At 39.9% G+C, this 25,000-nt stretch overlaps 1 protein-coding gene across 7 annotated transcripts in view; it reads left to right on the forward strand.

Moving 5' to 3' along the window:
* TAFA2 (TAFA chemokine like family member 2) overlaps positions 1-25,000 on the forward strand; it is a 260,303-nt gene that overhangs the window by 151,224 nt on the left and 84,079 nt on the right. For all 7 annotated transcript variants that reach the window (XM_081956695.1, XM_081956696.1, XM_081956691.1 and 4 more), the window contains exon 2: positions 4,314-4,420. In XM_081956695.1, the coding sequence (XP_081812821.1) occupies positions 4,315-4,420 (106 nt within the window). In that variant the 5' untranslated portion in view covers position 4,314. The remainder of the gene's footprint in view (positions 1-4,313; positions 4,421-25,000) is intronic.

Below are 25,000 nucleotides of genomic sequence, written 5' to 3' on the forward strand. Positions count from 1 at the left end.
TTAGAAGACCAAGACCAATTGGACAAAATATGTAGCCAAGCATATCCTGCTATATGCTTGAAGCCAGATACTAATTAGGACAAGCCTATTATCATAATGGGGGATAAGAAATCTAGGTAGTCTCGTGCTATGACAGAAATCACCTAAATCTGCTCAGTGAGAAAGAATGTTGCGCTGCAGAGTGGTTGGTATATTAGCAAGTTCTTGTGGTGCTATGAGGCCGTCTTAATGCAGCAGCATATATTCAACTTGTTGGTTTGAGCTCCCAGTAATAGATAAATTTAATTTGGCTGTAGTCTACAAATGTTAATGTCACAATTCATTAGTTTTCAAGGAGCGACCACATGACTTTTGCTGCGATAACATTACATGGATACCCTTCTGGAATTAATTAGAATATTATGTTTTCCCGTACCCTATTACATTAAGATTCTGCCATTAAACTGAAACCTGAATTTACAAAATAACAATATTATGGCTTTAATTTCCGTGATTGTCTATTTGTGCAAATATCTTAGCAATTATATTTTAATGCACTTTGTTATCAGTTGTACTAACTAATTAGTATTCTCAATGAAATGTATTCTAAAATATATTCGTAAGATTACTCTGCTTTTTAAGACAGTTGTAAAGCAATCAATTAAGTTTTAGGACTCTCATATGCTGCCAAATTGTAGTTCTTACAGAAAATAAAACAATTGACTCAGAGCTTAGAATTTGTTTCTTGTATTAAATGAAGAAATGAGAAATTCTTTCTCTTTGTATGCTTCAAGTCCTGAAAATAGACAGGATTTTTTTTTAAACAAAACTATATTGTCCCCAAAGCTTTGCATCCAATTATATGACACATTATTCAAATAAAATAGTTTTATATTTCCTTTGTATAGAATGAGATTAAATATGACATTTATCTCAAATTGCTGATATTAAGTATGTAAAGTTTCCCATAACTTTTTCCAATGTTAACATATTACAGTATTTTCACATTTGAAAAGTGCAATTTATTATTTATTTATTACAAAAGCAGACTAAAGTGTGCGCCAGTGGTTTTACAATGGAAATCTCTTCCTGCTGCTGATTCAGTTCCTCAATTTGTATCCTATGTTCATGCAATATTGTAGAGGAGTCATAATTACAAGGCATAACTAGGGTATCTCTTACTGCATTATGAACAAGATTGCAGTTATAATTTGCAACAGTTGTCCTTTCAGTGATGCCCCACTTTAGAGCCTCATCTTTCAGTCATGGACATGGTCTTTTCTTGCTTTGCTCCATAGCAATGGGCTACTCTTTCTTATGAATTACATTTAGCTCTTGTCTCAGAGCATTAAGCATACACTTTTTTTTGTCCCATGGTTATGGACTTAGTATGAATTTTAGTTTCATATTTTAACTTTTTATATTCTAATTTTGTTTATAAAATGTTGTCTTGAATGCAGAGCAGATTTGGAATACAGGATATAAATGAAATAAAAAAGAAAAGAAAACTGTATTGAATGCAATTTGACATCATTTGCTTATTTCTAGAAGTATCAAAGCCACTATTAGAATCAATTGCTTGTTACTGTTTAAAAATAAGTGGATATGGATTGGGGATAAAATAATCACATAATGTGGGTAAATGATACACAGCATGGTTTATTTGTACTCTTGTCACCATAAAAATCAAGTATGAATTACTGTTATATTTTAAACAGTGATGTTTAGAAAGCTAAGAATTATGTTTTCAAACACTCTGATTTTCTCCATAATGATCTATCCCTAAACTGATATCCCAGATCTTTCAAAAGAGCACTTATCACCCTTGTAACTGAGTCCATCCATCTTGCTGCTGCATTTCCCCTTTACTTCAATTTTTCCCAACATCAGAGACTTTTCTATATCTTTGCACAATGTGTACAATTATGCAGTCTTGTTTAAAATATCATTTCTGCCATTAATTCATTGGTTTGCTTTAGTAAGTTACTTTAGTAAGTTCATTTACTAAATTTTAGATTAATGTTTTCCATCTGCAGAAGATAAATATTATATTGTTTTTTCTCACAGCATTTCTATAAATTTCTCACAGCATTTCTATAAAATAACTATTAAAGATTTTTTATAAATAATTTTATTTTCTTAATACCCTTTTCCTTGAAAATAAGACCTAACCCAAAAATAAGCCTAGCATGTTTTTTTACACATGCACCTAATATAAGCCCTACCTCCAAAATAAGCCCTGCTTAAGAGCCTGCACCGCTGCTCGCCCACCTATTCCATCTGCTTGCTCGTGATGCCACAGCCAAGAGGCGATGCGGGGTGATGGTGGAGCTACCCCATGAGCCCCGCATTAGCTTACATCGGGGGCCCTGCAACCAGGCCAACTATACCTTGACAACTACGTCGCGGCGGCAGCACCTGCAACCATGTGCAACAAGGGTCCACATAGCTGCTGTCCCACTTCTGCTTGCTCAATGCTGCAATGGAGCAGGAGGCTGAGTGGTGTGCTGGTGCCACAGCCATGAGGTAAGACAGGTGTCAGAGCATGGATGGCCAGGCTGCAGGGGTCCTAAGGTAAGTTGATGTGGGGCACATGGAGCAGCTCCACGCACCCCACCTCATGGCCACAGCACTGGCGCGTCCTTCAGCCTCCTGCTCCATTGTGGCCGTGAGTAAGCAGAAGAAGTGGACTGGCAGCCACACAGAATCCTGCTGGATGGGGTTGCTGGAGCCACCACTGAGAAGCGAGGAAGTTGTCGGGGTGTAGGTGGTCTTGCTGTGGGGGCGTTGAGGTAAGCCAGTGCAGGACATGCGGGACAGGTTTATTTTTCCTGCCTCATGGCAGTGGCGACCCTAATGTGCTACACGGCGTGTCCCAGTGTGAGCAAGCAGAAGTAGGTTTTTCCCATACATAGGAAAAAATAAGACACCCCCTGAAAATAAGCCCTTGTGCTTATTTTGGGGCCCAAAAGAAAGTAAGGGGGAAACACAGAAAAGAATAGGAATTGAAAAAATGTGAACACAATACAAACAAAACAATAAATAAAAATCTAAATAAACCAAACTAACATAAGTAAAACAAAAAATATTGTTTGAAAACCATAACACTATTCTGTGTTCTCATAAGATCCAACCTTTTTGAACCTGGTACTCTGGTAATGTGGTAAAGTTGCTGGCCCAATTTATTTGAAGAGTGCCATTTATTATTATTATTAAATTTATTTGTGGCCCATCTTATGGTTTGAAGTCACTCTGCATCACATTTAGAATCTGCTGATGTATAATCCCCCAAATAAGTTTGTATTGTCATCAATGCCTGTCCAAAAGAGAATTTTTAAATGTTTTTAAAAATACAGCAAATATTAGGATTATCAACTCATCTGAGAGTATATTCCAGAGAATAGAGCAACTACACCAAAGACTCAACCTGAACGGTTGCAAAATAAGAGCATAGCAAAGGTGGAAAAAGTCCACATATCATCTTTACCAGCTATGAGGGACAGAGGAATCATTTAGAACAGACATGTCAAGCACAAGGCCCGCAATGGAGCCACCCTGGAGATGTGGAGGGACTGGTCCCTGCCGCCCTGACCACGGTCCACTCCAACCAGATGCCTCCCAGTGTGCGCACAGGAGGAAGTGAGTGCACAGGGTGTGTGGCATCCAGCAGCAGCCGCCAACTGGCCCCTCAGCTGGCACACTCTGGGGCTCTTCAACCCACGCAGCGCAGGTGTGGGTGGAGCACTACAACTGCTGGGCTGGCCCTCCAAGCAGCAGGTGAAGGCAGAGACATGGTGGGTGAGGGACGTGATCTGGCTTGCTGTATGTGTCGGGCGGCCACGTGGTCACCTGCCCAGTCCAGCTGTAGTGGCCATGGGCAAGCAAAGACAGATTATGGGGTTGCAGTCAGGCAGCCCAGCCAGTCGCTGTCATTACCATGATGTGGCCCCTGCATTCTTGGCCCCAACCATCCAACCTCATCCTTCAGCGAGCCTGCTCCCTGCCCTTCCCATTTGGGGTGGTTGAGTGGGCAGCAGACTCACTAGAGGACAAGGTTGGACCGTGGGGGCCAAGCACACAGGGACCGCAGCATGGCAGCGACAGCGACTGGCTGGGCTGCCTCACTGCAACTCTGCCATCTATCTTTGCTTGCCCGTGGCCCCTACAGCTGGGACTGAACTAGTTAAACTGAACTGTTAAAGAGATTAATTTCCTTTGTATTTGGCAAGTAACTGATAAAATATTTGTATGTGTTTGAAAAAAATTCTAACTATTTTTATAAAGCAGAAAAATATATTTCGAAAAAATTTCATTTTGTGTATTTTTCCCTATAGGATGAATAAAAGATACTTGCAAAAAGCAACAAAAGGAAAACTGCTAATAATAATATTTGTTGTAACACTGTGGGGGAAAATAGCATCTGGGGCAAATCACAACAAAGGTAAGAGGCAACATTCTTTGGTATCAATGTGGAAAGACAAAGTGATTTAAAGCAGTGTTTCTCAACCTCAGTAGTTTAGTTATATGTGGATTTCAACTCCCAGAATTCTACAGCGAGCATGCTAATCTAAGGGAAGAAGAAGGAAAGATGGATAGATGGATGGATGGAAGGACAGACTAATCCATGGATAATCAGATGCTTTTTTAAAAAAAAATTAACTGTTTGCTTGTGGTTTGGCCAGGATAGAAATCACACTTGAATTTTTTAGTTCAATTTAGTGCAAATTATCCATGAAGACATTTTAATATCAGAATCTCATGAATTTCGCTTTATATCTCAGTTTTTGTCCTTTTCATTTGAAGTTGGTGCACTTTATAATATAATAGGCTTATATAAAAGTTTTTATTCATAAAATATCCTTTTCCAAAGAACACCTGGAAGAGCTATAAATGAGTTCTAAAAAAACCTTAGGGAAAACATTATGTTCCAATGATTCTGCAGGTACACTGTGAAAATAAATCTGCTTTCTTGGTAATCTATGAGAGAGTTCTGCTTAAGTTTAAACATCCATAGAATATGGATTTTTTCTTTGGCTTTTTCATAATCTATTCATTTTTTATTAGGTCCTCTCTTCAGGGAACAATATCTTTTGAGTTATAAATGAATAGAAGGAAGTTCTAAGCAAAAATACATAAGGGTCCTAATAATAGTTTTAATGCTATGCTTCTGAAATGTTATATATCCGTGATGGCAAACCTATGGCACGCATGCCACCTGTGGCACGCGGAGCCATATCTGCTGGCACAGGAGCCATCAGCTCCAGTGTGCATGTGCGCACCAGCCAACTTATTTTCAGCCTTCCAGAGCGCAGGGGAGGCCATTTTTGCTTCAGGAAAGCCTCTGGAGCCTGGAGAGGGCGAAAATGTCCTCCCCCACCCCCCTGGAGGAAATACCAAGCTCAGTTTGGAGGTGTGTGGGGGCGGAGTGTGTGTGTGTGTGTGGTTATACACGTGTGCACTTGTGGGGGCACGCGCTTTGCATTATGGGTGCTGGCACGCATGCATGCTATTGCATGCACACCTTCGCATTTTTGGCACCCAACTACAAAAAAGTTTACTATTACTGTTATATATGATAGTATATCCATATGTTTGCATATTTCAGCTTTTTTGGATTACATAACTCACAATGGTTTTCTTATTTTTGCAATTAAAAGGAAGAGAGTATTTGATAGAAATAAAGATATTACCAGATAAGACATAGTAAATTCATGATCCTTTGTTTTTCTTATCTCAGTTATAAGTCCTGCAACATAGGGAAGGCAATTTTGCTTTCACTTTATTTCTAGGAAATAGTTTATTAAAGTCAATTACTTGCCTATTCTCTTATCAATTATTTGATAAGCTCTTGAACTATTGCAAAATACCTATTTCTCTTTATTTATTTTAGATTGTTTATATAGTTGCCAACTTGTAGTAATAATGCTGGGTGGCTTATATATGGCTAAAAGCATAAAAACAAAAGAATCAAAAACAAAATTCACAAATATTTGAAAGAAACAACTGTGGCTACTACAATATTCACATTCAAATTATATAAATTTTGGGTGGACTAAGTTGTTTGACCAATTGAAAAAATAAATGCCAATTTAACTATAAAGAAAGACAGAAAATGTTAGAAGAATAGTCAGACATATTTTGTATCTGCTCTGCTAAGGCCCTGTAACAAAACTAACATATTGTTAAATTTAAAGTATTTTATAACATTGCTAAGAATGTCAAATAAGTATTTATTTGCATATTTTAGGCTTTAAGAAAAAATATTTTTGAAATACCAAATTTATTGTACATCAGTGAATTTCTGACAAATATACAGTATAATTGTTGCCTCAGTATAGTCTTCCCTTATTTCCAGTATGGCGAATCTATGGCACGTGTGCTGGAAGTAGCACGCAGAGCCATTTCCCGGGCATGTGAGCTGTTTTCTGTTGCTCTTCTGGGTTCCAGTGCGTTGGCCAGCTAGTCTTCATGCAGGTGGGAGTGCTGGAAACTGGAAGAGCAGCCACCCAGTGCGCATGCGCGCACTGGGAAAATGTTCCTCTGGTTTCTGCATGCCCACTGGTCAGCTGGTTTTGTTGAGCATGTCAGCAACATGTGTAGATACATATTGCAATTTAACAAAACCCTGTTTAACTAATTGCTTTGTGTTTTGATAACGAATGTCAATGTGTCTGGACCTAGAACCTGTGAAATGTGACTCAGAAATATAAACCACCGATTCATTATCTTCCATCACGGTGATTGGTCGAATCGGACGTGTCCAGATATCTGCGATCAAAGCATCAAACCATGTAAGAGAATTACATGCATCCGAAACACAAGCATATTCAGCTTCAGTAGATGAACATGAAACAAAACTCTGTTTTCTCACTTGCCAGTAAACAGGACAACCATTCAGGAACATCATGTAACCTGAAGTACTTTTGCGTGATTTCTTATCACTTGCTTAATCAGAATCTGCATAACAACATAATTCTGCATAATCAGTATGTGTTCGTTCTAGCAATAACTTCATATGTTTAGTGTGTTTCAGGTATTTCAATAACTTCTTAAAGCATGTCCAATGAAATTGTGTTGCCCTACCTATGTGTCGTGATAAGAGATTAACACTAAGTGCAATGTCGGGTCTGGTCCAACTACTAATGTATAACAGTGACCCTATGACTGAACGATAAAGTGTTTGATCTTCGAACTCAGGACTTGGTTCATGTGTTAAGTTGTGAAAATCTGTTTGCATGGGTGTCTTTGCTGTGTTAGCATCTTTCATGTTGCAATGATGCAGAATGTGGTCAATTTTCTCCTCTTGTGAAAGACTAAACCCCTTCTGTGTTTTGTCAATCTGAACACCTAAATACAATACAATACAATGCAATAGTAGAGTTGGAAGGGACCTTGGAGGTCTTCTAGTCCAACCCCCTGCCTAGGCAGGAAACCCTATACCGTTTCAGACAAATGGCTATCCAACATCTTCTTAAAGACTTCCAGTGTTGGGGCATTCACAACTTCTGGAGGCAAGCTGTTCCACTGATTAATTGTTCTAACTGTTAGGAAATTTCTCCTCAGTTCTAAGTTGCTTCTCTCCTTGATTAGTTTCCACCCATTGCTTCTTGTCCTACCCTCGGGTACTTTGGAGAATAGCTTGACTCCCTCTTCTTTGTGGCAACCCCTGAGATATTGGAACACGTGATCTTGATTCTATCCCTCTGTTGATGCAGCCTAGGACTGTGTTGGCTTTTTTGGCAGCTGCTGCACACTGCTGGCTCATATTTAAATGGTTGTCCACTAGGACTCCGAGATCCCTTTCACAGTTACTACTACTGAGCAAGGTACCACCTATACTGTACCTGTGCATTCCATTTTTGTTGCCTAAATGTAGAACCTTACTCTTTTCACCATTGAATTTCATTTTATTAGATAGTGCCCAATGTTCAAGTTTGTCAAGATCCTTCTGTATCTTAAGCCTATCTTCTGGAGTGTTGGCTATTCCTGCCAGCTTGGTGTCATCTGCAAATTTGATGAGTTCCCCATTTATTCCCTCATCCAAATAATTGATGAAGATGTTGAAGAGTACTGGGCCTAAAACAGAGCCTTGGGGTACTCCACTGTATACTTCCCTCCATGTAGATGCAATTCCATTGAGGACTACACGTTGAGTGCGGTTGGTCAGCCAGTTACGAATCCATCTGGTGGTGATGCTGTCTAACCCACATTCTTCTACTTTATCTAGTAGTAGGTTATGGTCTACCTTATCAAAAGCCTTACTGAAGTCCAAGTAAAATATATCAACAGCATTCCTCTGGTCCACTAATTTTGTCACATTATCAAAGAAAGCAATAAGATTAGTCTGGCATGATCTGTTTTTGACAAATCCATGTTGGCTTTTGGCTATTACTTTGTTTGCTTCTAGGTGTTCGCAAATTCGTTGCTTGATTATTTGTGCTAATATGACCTAAAGATTTCAATGTGAAGTATCTCTGCAAACTTTTAGCAAAAATCCCACTCATTTTCTTATTTGGACCAATATAAACAATATCATCAACATAAACAAGAATTATCTCATATGCATTGTTAGATCTTTTTGTGAACACACATTCATCAGTTTCGGACTTAATAAAGCCCGTTGAATTTAGTTTGTCAGTAAGACATAAGTACCACATTAAACCTGACTGTTTCAGACCATAAAGACTTTTGTTCAGGAACCAGGTATCCCCTTCTTGCTGTCGGAATCCTGGACGTCCTCTCACGTAGATCTCTTCATCTAGGTCAGCATGTAGATAAGCCGTGTCCACATCAAACTGGAAAACTTCTAAACCAAGAATAGTTGCAGTGGTTAAAGCAATGTTTACACTCTCAGTTCTGACAGTTGGTGAGTAAGTGTTTGTGTAGTCCTCAGGATAACGTTGAGCGAAACCCTGAGCTGCAAGTCTGGCTTTGTACAATGACTCACCATTCGGTTTCCTTTTGATTCCGTAGACCCATTGAGTGCCAATGACTTTTTTGTTTGCTGGAAGTTTTGCAAGTGTAAATACATTAAGTTTCTTTAAACTGTCCATTTCATCCTGCATTGCTTCATACCATTTGTCTTGCTCTGAATCAGGAAGCTGCTTGATTTGTGTAAATGTATCAGGAGGAAGTGTAACATTGCAACTCAAAGGCAAGGATGTTTTTGTCAGTTGCCACAAATAACTTTGTGGAGGGATTCCTTTTGTGACCCTCTTGGAACGTCTCGGAACAACAGTCCATTCTCCTTCTGCTTCTTCAACCTCGTCCTCACTTTCGTCGCTAGCATCAGCATCTGCAGCTTGCGAAGACGGAACATCAGGTTGTGAAGAACTGGTAGAAGGAATATCTGCCTGTGAATCTTGGTCATCAGGCTGTGTGGCATCTGCAACATCATCTCTAGGAAAATAAACTCCAGGATCATTAGAATGAATCCTGGACCAGTCAATATCTTCCTCAAAATTAGCAGATTGAGAAATCACAATTACATGTTTAGGGTCAATAAATTTGCTCCATTTTGAATTATCATCAATATCCATAAATCTCAATCTCTTTGCTACGGGACCTCCTTTTCTTCTTTGAGCTAAGGGGATGTTCACCATAGTGTATGAACCAAAAATATGGAGGTTCTTGAGATCAGGCTTGTAGCCATACATCATGAAGAAAGGAGTTTGATTTATTACACTGCTCCAAGTATGGTTGACAATGTAATTTGCATATTTGATAGCTTCACCCCAGTATATGTTACTGAGATTGGCATCTTCTAGGAGACAACGCATCATGGTTTGTAGAACCCCTTGTCTTTGTTCTGTGACTCCGTTATGAGCCGGTGTGTATGGAGCAGATGTCTGATGAAGAATTCCATTCTTACGCATCCAGTCCTGGAAACGCTGAGACATTAATTCAGCACCACGGTCACTCTGGATTCTGGCGATGCGAACTTGGTATTGGGTAGAAAAAAATGCTGCAAAGTCTTTAAAGATCTGAAAGGTCTCAGATTTCTCTCTCATAGGATATACAAATCCATATCTAGAATGATTATCAACAATTGTTAGAAAATACTTTTTACCACCAATTGTTGGTGGAAAAGGACCTACTATGTCAGTGTGTACCAAATCAAAAATGCGTGTTGACAGGTGTGTAGTGTGTTTAGGAATGGCTGCTGCTTTGGATTTAGCTTTCCTGCAAACTGCACAATCCAAAAACACCTTACCCCTTTAGATCCAAACCTTTTGCGAACTCTGGCATTTTTCTAAGAACACGGAAACTGACGTGCCCCAATCTTCTATGCCACTTGTGGATACACCTGGAATGCAAAGGTTTACCAGTTAGTGAATTTTCAACATTAACAGTTTCATGAGGAACCTCAGGCTTGCTCTGAGCAACCTGCTTCCTTATTTTCTGTTTGTTGGCTTTAGGAGCCTTTGGAATAGCAATGGGATCTCTCTTGAACCAACTCTCTCTGGGCCTGTGCTTTCCCTTTTTGGAGTTTGCATACTTGCCTGTGCTTGCTGTTTAGGCTTTGGCTTTAAGTAATAAAACACCACCAATTAGCATGGTTTCAGGAACAATATCTCCATCTTTAACTATGTAACTTGCTTTCTCGAGGTGGTGAACCTGGAACTTTAACACTCTAGACAAGTGACACTGACTAAGCAAATTACTGGTTGCTGAAGGTATGTAATAAACATCAGGGATGAATGTATCGAGCTCTTCAACGTAAACAGTTCCTTTTCCCATGACCTTACAAGGGTGGTTGGAGAAGGAGTACAGTTCCCGAAGATCAGATTCAGGCTCGTGCATCTCTGTGAAAAGTTCCTTTCTGTAAGTAATGTGTAAAGCTGCACCACTGTCCAAAGTCCACAAAAAACATTTGTTGTACTCTGGATCAGGTTGTGGATTGTTGGTTAAGGTCAATGTTGCGAATGGAGCTTGTGGATCATGACTTGGACCACGACGACTTGTCTTCCGCCTCTACCTCTGCCTCTGGAGTCTGGGCTGGTATGTGACGGGAGCTGGAACTCGTTGGGGACAATCCCGGGTGTCATGTCCCATACGGTTGCAGATGTAGCATCTTGGCATCCTTGGAACGTAGCCTCTTCCTCGGAAGGGACGTCTAGCTGGAGCTTTTGATGCTGGTGGCCCTCGTAAATGTGGTGTGACTAACATAAATGATCCTTCTTCAATTAATAGCCTGCAAACATTATCTACTGTGCGTTGAGCAATAGGTACATGGTTAATCTTTGCAATGGCATCTTTCCATTCATAATTCAATGAGTTAATGATAATGCTGATAATTTGAACATCATCAATAACATGGCCTCTTTCTCTCAATTCTCTTTTCATTCCTTTCAGTTTGGTCAAATGTCCACCAATTTGTTCACCAGGTTTCAACTTCGAACCATGGAACTCAGACATGAACAAACATGAAGATTCAATTGAAATGGGCCTGTAGCAATCTTCCAAATGGGCCCAAATTTGTTGGGCTGTTGCATTAGGCGAAAAAATAACCTGCAGTTCAGTTTCCATGGACATTAATAATGTTGTGCAAGCCTTAGTGTCTAAGTCTCTTATTGCAGGAGTCCATGGCTGGGCAGGAGAATTAAACACCATACAATGGGTACTTTCTCTGCGAAGCAAAATTGAAATCTCACTGACCCAGGCTTTATAATTTTGCCCTGATATCTTTAATTTGGACTCACTAGTCAATGGAGGAGCAACGAATGCTTGTTGAGAGATGTGCATTTGAAATGCTTGCTGTTGCCCTACAGCTGGAGCTGGTTGTTGCACCAGGGGTCGCTGTAATCTAACCTGTGGTTGTGTTACAGCTGGAGCTGGTGTTTGGGCAGCAAAATTAACATGGCTTGCTTGGAGGGCAGGTATCTGCCTTTGCTGCATTAAGTATTGTTGTACTCCATCTGAGAAGGCATGTGCACCATCAATGGATGCTGAAGATTGGGCCTTTGGAGGCATTTGATACGTTGCAGCCTGATTATCTGAGTAATCTAGTGACATGTATGAGAGAGTTTGCTGCATTGATTTGAATCGCTCTTGGATCCTGGCTTGCATGTCAGCCATTTTTAGTAAATTATTTCTGCCAGGAGATGGCGCTGCAGCCACATCACTTGGCTGTAATATTTCTGCCTGCTTGGCATTTGATATTGGAGAACAAAAGAAGTCACGTGGCAATTGTGACGTGTGCACATCTCTCTGTTCTGATTTGCCTGACACAATATCCTCCAGGGGGTATGTCTTAGGCTTTGGAGAAGAAGGCAAGATGGCGTTTTCAGAAATTTGAAAAGTGTGGGAATCTCTCTTCTCTGACTTGAGCATAGAGTAAGCCCTTTTGACTTGAAATAGCTCATTTTCAAAGAATTCTATTTGATTACGATAGCTTTCCATATCTTGTTCAGAGGTGAGAGAATCATACATATCTCCTTGTGTGTGGGAGTGAAATTCCTGCAGCCACGAGAGCTTTGGCCAAGCGTTGAGTGTTTCAAACTGAATAAGATTTTGGGAGCATGCATAATCAGAAGGAGTATCACTGACCTCGGTCTGGATGCTTCATCTTCTGGAGCAGCAGCTCCATCTTGTTGAGATCTGTCCCACAGCAGATTCTCCATCCAGTTTGGTTGCTGAAGCTATCGGCATTTGAAAACTTGGAAGCCAGCATAAAATGCTTTTCGTTTCTCCATCAGTGGGGAGGAAGCCTTTGGAATGTCTTGAAGAGAAATCTTTCTGTTTTTTTTTTTAGGCATCTTAGAAAATGATTCAAATGTTCCTCAGTCATTAAATCATCCTGTCTAATTAGCCTATTACACTTATCTTTTGGAAGTAGCTAACAAGGAAAAAAAGCCATAAATTAGACAACCAAACTCTGGTGCCATTTGTTAGGGTGTGAATTTCGCCCTGAATTAAGGAGGTGAGGATCTTGGCATTCCTTGTAGCATACTTTTGAATAAGCGAAAATAAACCCGAAGCAAGATCTAATAAAAACATTTTAATATAAAAGAAAATAAAAATACAAAAGTGCTAACTCAATTAACTACATTTTGGCAAGAGCTATGTGCCTGCCTCCTGGCAAGCGAACAGAAGTTCAGAAGAAAAAGTAAGAAAGTGAAGGAGCAGGTGCACTAAATCACTTGCAGATAAGAACTGTGACCTGCGCAGTAAATTTTTCAGCACAGCTAGCAAACCAATCAATGCAGTGACATAAATAAATATATGTATTTTTTACTTGATTATTAAATTGATTACATTATAAAAATATCTAGGACAGTGATGGCAAACCTATGGCACGTGTGCCACAAGTGGCACGCGGAGCCATTTGTCAGGGCACGCGAGGCGCTGCCCTGTCAGCTGGCCAGCGCGCATGGGCACGCTGGCCAGCTGAGTTCATCTTTTTAAAAGCTATTTTTCGCCTTCCCCAGGCTCCAGAAGCTTTATAGGAGCCTGGGGAGGGTGAAAAGAGCCCCCCGCCCCCCCCGGAGGCTTCAGGGACCGTCCCTGAAGCCTTCGGAACGCTTAAAACCACCCTCCGAGCAAACCGGAAGTGACTTCCGGTTTGCTCGGAGGGTGGTTTTAAGCGTTCCGAAGGCTTCAGGGAAGCCTCTGGACAGTCCCTGAAGCCTCCGGAGGGCCTCCGGGAGAGCGGGGGAGGCTCTTTTCGCCCTCCCCTGGCTCCTATAAAGCCTCTGGAGCCTGGGGAGGGCGAAAAAAGCATGTAAAAATGGGGGGGGGTCGCGCGTTGTGCACGCATGCGCACTGGAGGGTCACACGTTGCATTATGGGTGCGGCACGCCCACACACGACCACCCTGCGCTCCCCCCCTTGTGGCACGCGAGCCAAAAAAGGTTTGCCATCGCTGATCTAGGATATATAAATATACTATATAAATATACTATATAAGTCTATATGTTTGCTTTCACATACACATATGTCCACTGGGTATTATCTATAAGTATCTATGAGAATATATATTATCAGAAAGTATAAAATATAAAGGTCTTTAAGGTATTCTATATAAAGTTCCAATTCTAGTTTTAAATGAACAGAAATAAGAATTTGGAATCTAAGATCAATTTAGGAGACAATGATGAAGATGCAGGAGGTAATGACAAAAAGTCATGGGGGAGGTGAAAGGAGAGAGACACAAACTAGATGATAAAATTGGTACAATGCAGTAAAAGATAATACAAAATGAGCAAAAAAAAATAAAAATAGTGGAAGCTAGAACGGAACAAACGAAAAGGAAACTAGATAAAACAGAAAGTAAAATGATGGCGGTAAACAAAGAAATGGAAGAGGCTAAGGAGGAAGATCTTCCAAAGTTAATGGCTGAACTCCTGGCTGAACTTCTGCAAAAAAGGCTGAACTCCTGGCTGAACTTCTGCAAAAAACAAAGCAGGAAGTAGAAAACAATCTGGACGAAGTGTATAGGGTCCATACAAACTATGCACACAGACACAAACTTCCAAGAGAGATACATGTAAGATTTACAAGAAAAAAAAAACAAGAGATGAAGTCTACAGCAAAACAAGAGAAGAATCTCTGGTTTATAAGGAAAAAGAAATCATAACATTAAAGCAGATATCAAAACGGATAAGGGAACACAGAAGAAACTACCATTTCCTATTGACTGAACTGCTCAAATACAGAGTGATGTTTAGATGGCTTACTCCTGAGGGGATGCTAATAACCTGGCAGGAAAAGAAATTTATTATTATTATTATTTTATTGAACTTATTAGTCGCCCCCTCTCCCCACAGGGACTCGGGGCGACGTACAGAGCAATAATCAAGATAGCACCATAAAATCGTGCAGAGGAGGTAAAAATAAGTCCATAAATAAGCATACTTACAAAGTTTAAAACCCCAAAAATATTAAAAACAAAATTTCCCATTGTAAAATGACCTGGGGTGGCAAGATAGTAACGTTATGCTAGGCCGGCTTGACAAAACAGGTAGGTCTTCAGCTTCATACGGAAGGAGCGAAGATCGGTTGTTGTCCGGATGTCTGGGGGGAGGTCATTGACTCGCTGAAAAAGGCATAGAAATTTTGTGATCACTATATAATAGGAGAAGACGAACAAGACAGTAGAGAGGAAGCAGAAAATAAGAGTCAGGAAGAACAGACGTCAGAGGAAAAACTTACGGAGCAGAATATAAGGGACCGAAGGGAAACAACAACAAGAGAGAGAAGGAGCCAGGACAAGAACACAAACTGAGACAAGAACAAGGAAAGGACTAAAACCAACATACAAATAAGATGGGAGATGAAATAAAGATGATATCCTTGAACATCAATGGTATCTAATCACCGGCCAAGCAAAAACAAACATTAACAACATTCAAAAGACAGAATATGGATATTGTCTGCCTACGGGAGGTCCATATCAAAGAAAAAGAAAAGACAACTACCAAGTACCTTCTTTGAAATGGTGCAAGAATTAAATTTAAGGGATGCATGGAGACAGATAAATCCAAAGAAAAGACATACACTTTCTTTTCCCATCTGCACAATTTGTGGTTGCGAATAGATATGGCATGGATGAACCCAGAATTGATCAATAACATAGAAGATATGGAGATTTCGCCAAATACATGGGCAGACCACAATACACTAATGGTAAAATGGAAAGGTCAGAGGAAAAAGTTAAGATGGATGCTAAATCAGGGAATTGTAAAAGAAGAATCATATATACAAATGATGGATAAGGAATTAGATATTTTCTTCAAGGAAAACAAGAAAGATCAAACAACACTACAAAATCTATGGAATATTACAAATGCCAATGTGCAGGGTATAACAATAGCATATACGGCAAGGAGAAATAAGGAAAAAAAGAAACAGCAAACATTATTACAGGAGAAACTTAAACAGTTGATGATCGTGTTGCAGAAAGAATCACAAAATACTAAAATCAAAGAAAGATTTGGCGAAACAAAAAATCAATCTAACACTTCAAGAAGAAATGATACATAATATAAAAATGGCAAAACAAAACTATTTCGAAACAGCAAATAAACCAGGTAGATGGCTGGCCCACAAATTGAAGAAAGACAAAACCAAAAAGCTAATACAGCAATTACAGGATGAACATGGGAATTTGTTCCATAAAACAGAAGGGGAAAAAAAGTGTAATCCAAAACTTTTTTCAAACTCTATACAGTCAGGAAAACATATCAGAAAAAGAACTCCAAAATTATTTACAAGAGAGAAACCTACCAAGTATTTCAGAGGAAGCAAGAGAAATGCTAAATGAGAAAATAACTCTAACATAGATAAAGGAGGCAATTAAGAAACAAAAAACAATACATCACCAGGACCAGATGGGATTCCCGCAGAGATACATTAAAAATTTCAAGAAACTTTTGAGGAAATCATGTTACAATTGTACAATGAAGTATTAGAACAAGCAAAAATGCCAAGTTCATGGCTGAGGCATTTATAACATTAATTCCAAAAGAAGAAACAGACAATCAATTGATCCAAAACTGTAGGCCAATCTCGCTGCTAAATGTTGACTATAAAATATTTATGACGATTATCACGGAAAGACTTTAAAAATATTAAATAAAATTATTCATTCAGATCAAAACGGATTCCTACCCAAGAGACAATTAAGAAATAATACAAGAATTATAATGAATGTATTATCATGTTTCCCCAAAAATAAGACAGGGTCTTATTTTCTTTTTACCCACAAAATATGGCTTGGGACTTATTATGAGGGGAGGGTTTATTGTTTTGGGGTTGCCAGGCTACTGCGCTCTTGAGAGCCGGCTCCTAAAGAGCCTGGCACAGCCTCATGGGCAAATGGCTGTGTTGCGCTGTCGCAGCAGCACAGCACAGCAGCCATGAAGCAACCACGCTCACGAGCAGCCACCTGGCAAACCCCCTTTCCAGCTGGGCACAGCACCATTCACTGACCTAGGGGTATCGCCAAGCTGCGTGAGAGTCTGTTTGCCGCCGCCCGGTTCTTGCGGCTTGATGCCTTCAAGTGAATGGTGCTCTGCACAGCTGGAGAGGGGGGTTGCCCGAGCGGCTGTTCCGTTCTCGTGCCTCCCAGCCTCACGATGCCCTGGCTCAGCTCTCCCTGCAGAGCCAGGGCACCTCTGCTGCCGCCGCCACCACCACTGACATCCCAGCATGGCTTTTTCGGTGGCTTCCAAACCGAGCCTTCCAGCAGTGGCCGCTCTGGGCTTACTCTCTATGGTTGTACGCTCTGCTGGCAGCTGGCCCTTTCGCTCCTGAGGCTGTGCCCAGCTCTTTGGGAGCCCGCTCGCAAGAGAGCAGCCGCCTGGCATCCCCCCTCTTCAGCTGGGCAATGGATTATGGAAAAAGAGGAAATAAAAGGGTTAAAAATTTTAAAAGTAGAATACAAAACTCAGACGTTCGTGGATGATATGTTTTATAATAGAAGACCCCCTTGAAACAGGGAAAATATTAATTCAGGAAGTAGAGAAATTTGGTAAAGTTGCAGGCTTAAAAATAAATAAAAATAAAGCAAAGATAATTACTAAAAATCTTACACAAAGGCAAAATGAGGAATTAGAGAGAGCATTGGAAATGCAAATAGTTAAAAAGGTAAAATATCTTGGAATCTGGCTAACGACTAAATATTCTACTATAAAAGAAGACAATTATTCAAAATGACTAGAAATACGAAAGGATTTGGAAAATTGGGCTAAATTACAATTATCGCTGATTGGAAGAATTGTGACCATAAAAATGAATATCCTACCGAAATTTTTATTTATATTCCAAACTGTACCAGTAAAATTAGGGAATTTTTTTTTTCATGGAACTAAATAAAATAATTTTAAAATTTATTTGGCTGGGGAAAAAAGCTAGGATAAAATTAAAATTACTACAGAACTCTGGAGTCAAAGGAGGATTTGGCTTCCCAGATGGGGAGCTTTACTACCAGGCAGCAGCTGTAATTTGGCTCAAAGAATGGATAGTACTCCAAAATAAAAGATCATTGATAGAGGGCCATGATTTACAGTTGGGCTGGCATATTTGTATCTGGGAGGGAAAGAGTGAAGCCCATAAATATTTCTAGAGGCTTCAGGTAAGAGGGGCCTTATTAGAAATATGGATGAAAATCAAAAGAAACTTCTTTTGAAGTTTCAAAAATTCCTAGATGGATATCAACCATGGAAGCAATTATCTACCCCAATGTAATAGATTTGTATAGGATATTGACATATAGGGGGGTTATTGGATGGGCAAGGAAAATTTTAAAAAAATCAGGAGTTAAAAATACAGGGAATTGAATTAGGCTGGTAGCCATATCTACAAATTCAAACAAGATACAAAAAGGATTTAGAACAATACGGATTTCAAAATGAACCAAAAAAAAAAAACCTGGACAAAATAGTAACAGGAACAGAAGAAAAAATGATTACAAAAACATACAATTGTCTCTTAAAATTCAAAATGGAAGAGGAAACCGAGAAGGAAACAATGATAATTTGGTCTAAAAGCTTTGGGTACAATATTGAATTGGAGCACTGGGAAATATTATGGGGGAAAAATTATGAATTGACAATGTTGGCATCCTATAAGGAAAACATCTACAAAATGTTTTATAGGTGACATTTACCCTGGTGAGATTGGCCAAAATGTTCCCAAATAGATCTCCAAACTGTTGGAAATGTAACCACCAACTGGGGACCTTCTATCATATGTGGTGGAAGTGTCAGAAAGCCAAAGAATTCTGAACAAAAATTCAAAAATTGTTAGAAGAAATAATAGAACAAAAAATTGACATGAACCCTGAGCTGTTTCTTCTAGGAATAATAATAAAAATATTAGTAAGGATATCCAATATATAATGCTTCATATAATTACTGCTGCTAGAATCTCATTTGCCCAAAATTGGAAACAAAAAACCATTCCCTCAAATGCAGAAATCATAAAAAAGATGCTAGAATGCTCAGAAATAGAAAAACTAACAATGGAACTAAGAGATAGAGAGGAAACAGAGTGCTACAAGATATGGAACAGGTGGTATAACTGGCTCGAAAAGAGATGTAAAATTAGTGCATAAGGAACACATACCAAACACAATGAAAAGAGATGGCATTTACTTAGAAAGCAATAGAGATGGAAATATTGTATATAGATGTATATATTGTAAAAATTAGAAAGTATGAAACAAAGAATAATATGTATAAGATAATAGAATGGAAAATGGAAAACCCGAAATCAGAAAAAAGAAATACCGATAACAGAAAGCTTTAAAAATGTAATTGTGATTTTAATGTTTGGAAAATGTCAAATAAAAAACACTTTAAAAAATAAAATAAAATAAACTTTAGAAAAAAAAACTCCTTTTACTTATTTCTATATTTAAAAATAATAGCTATTGGCTACTATTATAGAAACAATTAAAAAGACCAAAATGTTTATGGTCTCTCAGAAAGACCTATAAATAAGGTAGTGACAAAAGATTAGACTGGCCCTTTGCCAGCTTTTTCCAAAGCAAAAATGTAGCAGCAAGGAGAAATAGATTTTCCTGTAATTTGTTTTCTATAACATTTTTTCTCACTTTCATACTTTGGATCTGATTTGTTGGCCACTATTGCATTTAAATTTGTAAAAGAAATTGTTTGAAAAACTAAGATTGCGACTGCGGACATATCAACATAGACCCCTAGACCCTCAAAATGCAATGTGCGGTGCTGCTCCTGCGCCTCCCGCATGCATGCATTTCCCCGGACGTGCCCTTTCCCCTGCACATGTGTGGCAGAATTGAACTGGGGCCACAGCTCGTGTGCCCATAGAGAGGACACTGCATGCTACCTGTGCACATGTGCCATAGATTCATCATCACGGATCTATACATTTGTAGATTATATACATCTTCCTAATTATTCTTCTTTACTTGAAGAACTTTCTTATTGTCAGAATTCCATTTTATTCCATTCCATTCCATTTATACAGCATTTAGCTGTAATGTGGTTGGCTTTATTTGGGTATAACATTTTAGTAATCAAGCTCTATTATTTTAAAAAATAAGTTTTATGGCTGTCTAGATGATATAGCAAGAAGGATAGTAAAATGCTACTTATCACCTATAAAGTCCTTAATTATATAGTGGGGTGTCCTATCTCCCATGGTTTCTGCCCATCCAGTAAAACTGGGAAGAATCGATGAATTTTGGATCCCTTCAATCAAATAATGCCATCTATATATTGTGGTTCCTGCTCTGCAGTGTGGTACCTCTGAGAGATCTGTCTTCCTCCTGCTTCAATGTTTCTTTCAGATTCTCTTAAAACCTGGCTGTTCCCAGGTCTTTAGGTAGGGTGTTTGTGAAGCCCTGTTGGTGATGTTTTTGTTGGAAATAATAGGTTTGTCTGAATGTACAAGATTTTTTTTGCTGTTTTTTCTTGTTTTCATTCTTGTTCTTATTAGATAAAAACTGTTGGTGGCTTCTAAATCTCATTATAAATGAATAAATGTATCTTGGAGAAAACCTCCACAGAACATTTACAGTAAGCAGTAGAATAGATGAGGTGTTCTCTAGATTTAAGCCACCAAGATCTGGTGTGAACAGCAAATTCAGGAACTTGAGCAACAAAGCATAATTATATTCCTACAAAAGCAGAAAGTTGGGCAAAATGACTTTTAATTCCACAATTGAATTATACACTTTATATCAATTATACAAAGATATAAAAGTGGGCTATCTTACTATTTTATGTTATTATTTAACTGTATTCAGAGAAAGTTTATCATATTAAAAGCTTCTGTCCTCTCTATCTGAGCGCAGCAGGGCCTAATCAGGATTGATTACAAAAGCTTTGTTTCCAAGTTAGCAATCCTCTACTTCTTTATCCTTTGGCTTGAAACTGTCATGGACATGAAAGCACCATTGGGGATGGAGGAAGTTAGATTGAAGATGAGATCTCCGACCTCTGGTATTAATTTTGAAACTAGTGGCCATTTTATGGGATACCATACTATGCTTTTCAAATTCCAAGTATGCCTATTGACCAGATGATTTGAGGATTCCAGTACAATGTATAAATATGATGTGTCCTATTCCATAATCTATGGTTAAGGAAACAATGACTCAGTGCAATGTGGAAATCCAGCCAGCATATCTTGAAAGAGTTTCTTCAGGGTTTGGAATTAGCATTTATATTACTGTTCTCCTGCCTTTGGCCATAAAAACTTCAGGACAGAATGTTCAGGGAAAATCACTGTAACCTAAGAGCACATATACTTCATCCTGTTCATATTTTAAAGCTTGTTCATTTTGTATTGCATATTAAAGGCTTCCATTTTATTTCATACAATCTGATTGAATCTAAACTTAGGGTTTTGAGACAGCTGTCGCCTCAGACATATAATGTATTGTCCTATGGACTTATCACTTAGTGTTTCTATGGTCCCTGCTGATTTAATCGTATATACCTTCTCATATTTGGTTATCTTTATTTCATATACTTGGCAGCTGTTCTGGGGCAAATAATCAATTAAATATCCCAAACTTTCCCTCTTCCATATGCCTTCTTTTTCTTTATAGTTATTATTAGAAAGATAGAACATTACATTGCTTTGTAAGATTAAACCATTGGATTTCTTTTCCCTCGTTTCTATGAAAATTTAAGTACAACTTATCAGAGTTATCAAAATAATTCAAAATATTTTTCCATTCCTATTCCCTTTGCCCCTGCCCTATTTTCAAGTAAGTTGTAGTAAAGTGGAATAAAATATGGATTAAAAATATAAGAATGAAGACGTGGCATAAAAGGGACAGTTGGAAACTTGCTTAAAGGGACAGGGAAATGTCATCAGCCCTCAACCACAACATGTTCCAGTAAAAGTCCCTATGTCAAAAGTCCAAAACCACAAGGTTCAAATAAAGTTTGTTAATGACACGTAGCCCTTACCTGTAACAAAAGGAGAAGTAAGACCCCCATCTCCTTATAGGGCTTTTTTCCCAAGGTAACCAATAAGAAATAAGTTAAGTGTTTCCGTGTTACACTGTCTTTGAGAATGTATAAGAATGCGTGCTTCGATAATAAAGATTGTTCAGAATTTCCAATGCTAGCTATGTGCTTGCTTTCTGAACCTGGCTGCCAAATAAACTTTTCCTGTATCCTGAGAAGTCTAAGCCTGTCATTTTCTGCAACAATTCTGGCGACCGCGGCAGGACTTAGAGCGATATTTCGCTGAGGATGGAACGGACCGACCGGTGCCCCATCGAGGCCATCTCGCCCTTCTTCAGGCGCCACGGAGATCTTTCTCTGGAAGGGGGCTGATGACCCCTCTTGGGCATCCGGAGGACACCACCAATCCAAGAATCTGACCAGGATCAGGAAAAGTTAATAAAATTTACGCCGGCTGAGAAAGAAGACGCCTGCAGGCAAGTATTAAAAGAATTGTGGACCCACTTGGTTAGGAGTGGAAGAGGGGGCCTGATCACCTCCCTGAGCCCAGGATAGCGTCCGTTCCAAACGGAACCGGCGTATCCTAATGAGGCTCGTGGTTTGTGTGGGTGGTTAAGTCATCGCAGTTCCTGAAGGCGACCGTGGTATTCCGGCACCCCAGGTCGGTGACAGTGTCTTAGAAATAGAACATGGGAAGGTGGGGAGCGTTCCTCGAACGCCTCTCCAATGCATGTTGAGGAAAAAAAGCCTTGAGAGAGTTTTAGTAAAATGTCTCTGGCAGAGAAATTACCCTCACCCCTATTATAAAAGCCTCAAGGAGGAAAGAAAAAAAAGCTTTGAGAGAGTCTCAACGAAACATTTAGTTCCTGTCTTGATGATGTGTTTAAGTGTTTTTTGTTTTGTTAAAAAGAAAGAACAAACGGTCCCATTAGGTGGGGCCAGGAGAAAGAAAACCAAAAAAGGTTATCAAAGGGATAGATCAAGTGGACCACAAACCTGGTCCAAGGGAGCAGTTGAGATAAAAACTCAAATTGCCCTAAGGGAATTTTATTGCCAGAAGCTGAGAGGGAGATACGTAAGGTCTGGATATATGCTCCATTCTCAATGGCTGATTTATGTAATTGGAAAAATAAAATTCCTGCTTATAGAGAAAATCCAGATGAGATGCATGTCCTTTTTGCATCCATTTTTCTGAACTCACTAGTCTGCTTGGGCTGACATAAAAAGTCTGATGGAAATTTTATTAACCACAGAGAAAAGAATAAGTCTTTTGAATAAGCCTTTGCAGAAGGATCATGAAGAGAAAAAAAAACCAGACTGAACATGGTTACTGAAGGAACCAGATTAGGAACCTAGTACATTCAACTGCAAAACTATTGGACCTTAGTTTTGTTAGGATTCAAACAAAAGTTAAGAATTTAGGGAAGGTCTATTAAATTCAACAGAAACAGGATGAAAATCCAGGGGAATTCCTAGAATGCATTTATCAAACCTTCAGGCAATATACCACATTAGATCCTGAGGTTGAAGAAAATAAGAGAATGGTCAATATGATCTCCAGAAGATAGGCTAAAGATACAGAAGGATCTTGACAAACGTGAACATTGGCCACTATCTAATAAAATGAAATTCAATGGTGAAAAGAGTAAGATTCTACATTTAGGCAACAAAAATGAAATGCACAAGTACCTTGCTCAACATTAGTAACTATGCAGTGGTGGGTTCCTGCTGGATCGCACCGGATCGCGCGCGCTCCCTTTCAGCGCTCCACCTGGCTTGCGCGCTCCCTTTCAGCGCTCCACCTGGTTTGCGCGCTCCCTTTCAGCGCTCCACCTGGCTCTCGCGCTCCCTTTCGGCGCTGAAACCGGAAGTACAGTCTTGCCCCGCCCCTGGCGAAGCAACGACGCCTGCCTGCGCTCCACCAGCTCGGCTGGGAACGGAGATGTTTCCTCAGCGGAGCGGAGCGCCTGAAAAGACTTTTCAGGCGCTCCGCTCCGCTGAGGAAACATCTCCGTTCCCAGCCGAGCTGGTGGAGCGCAGACAGGCGTCGTTGCTTCGCCAGGGCCGGGCAAAACTGTACTTCCGGTTTCAGCGCCGGAAGGGAGCGCGAGAGCCAGGTGGAGCGCTGAAAGGGAGCGCGCAAGCCAGGTGGAGCGCTGAAAGGGAGCGCGCAAGCCAGGTGGAGCGCTGAAAGGGAGCGCGCAAGCCAGGTGGAGCGCTGAAAGGGAGCACGCAAGCCAGGTGGAGCGCTGAAAGGGAGCGCGCGCGATCCGGTGCGATCCGGGAGGAACCCACCACTGTAACTATGAAAGGAATCTTGGAGTCCTAGTGGACAACCATTTAAATATGAGCCAGCAGTGTGCAGCAGCTGCCAAAAAAAGCCAACACATTTCTAGGCTGCATAAACAGAGGGATAGAATAAAGATCACTTGGAATACTGCATTCAGTTTTGGTCACCACGATGTAGAAAAGATGTGGAGACTCTAGAAAGAGTGCAGAAAAGAGCAACAAAGAAGAGGGAGTCAAAAACTATTTTCCAAGGCACCTGAGGGTAGAACAAGAAGCAATGGGTGGAAACTAATCAAAGAGAGAAGCAACTTAGAACTGAGGAGAAAACTTCCTGACAGTTAGAATAATTAATCAGTGGAACAACCTGCCTCCAGAAGTTGTGAATGCCCCAACACTGGAAGTCTTTAAGAAGATGTTGGATAGTCATTTGTCTGAAACGGTATAGGCAGGGGGTTGGACTAGAAGACCTCCAAGGTCCCTTCCAACTCTGCTATTGTATTGTATTGTATCTTCATTGGTCACTCTGCAGATGACATTAGGGAAAAAAAGGGGGGCCAGGAAAGGCATCTCTGAACTTGTGGAATGAGTATACAAGGGCTCAAAACCTCAGATAAGAAGAAACTTCAAAAGGCAAAAGGAAACACATTTTTTCTCGCCAAGGCTCTTAGATAGAGTGGGAGGCAAGGGGACCTGCCGGAAGAATTGTCGAGGAGGTTGTTGCGGGGATCGGTAGTTAGAGGCACACATGCTGTTAATCAGATTGCTGCAGCCTGTCTCTGCTGTGACAAAACAACCCAAAGACAGGATGGAAACTTCCTTTGGAA

Source organism: Natrix helvetica (assembly GCF_964273705.1).
Source record: "Natrix helvetica genome assembly, chromosome: 6".
In the NCBI taxonomy this organism is placed as follows: Eukaryota; Metazoa; Chordata; class Lepidosauria; order Squamata; family Natricidae; genus Natrix; species Natrix helvetica.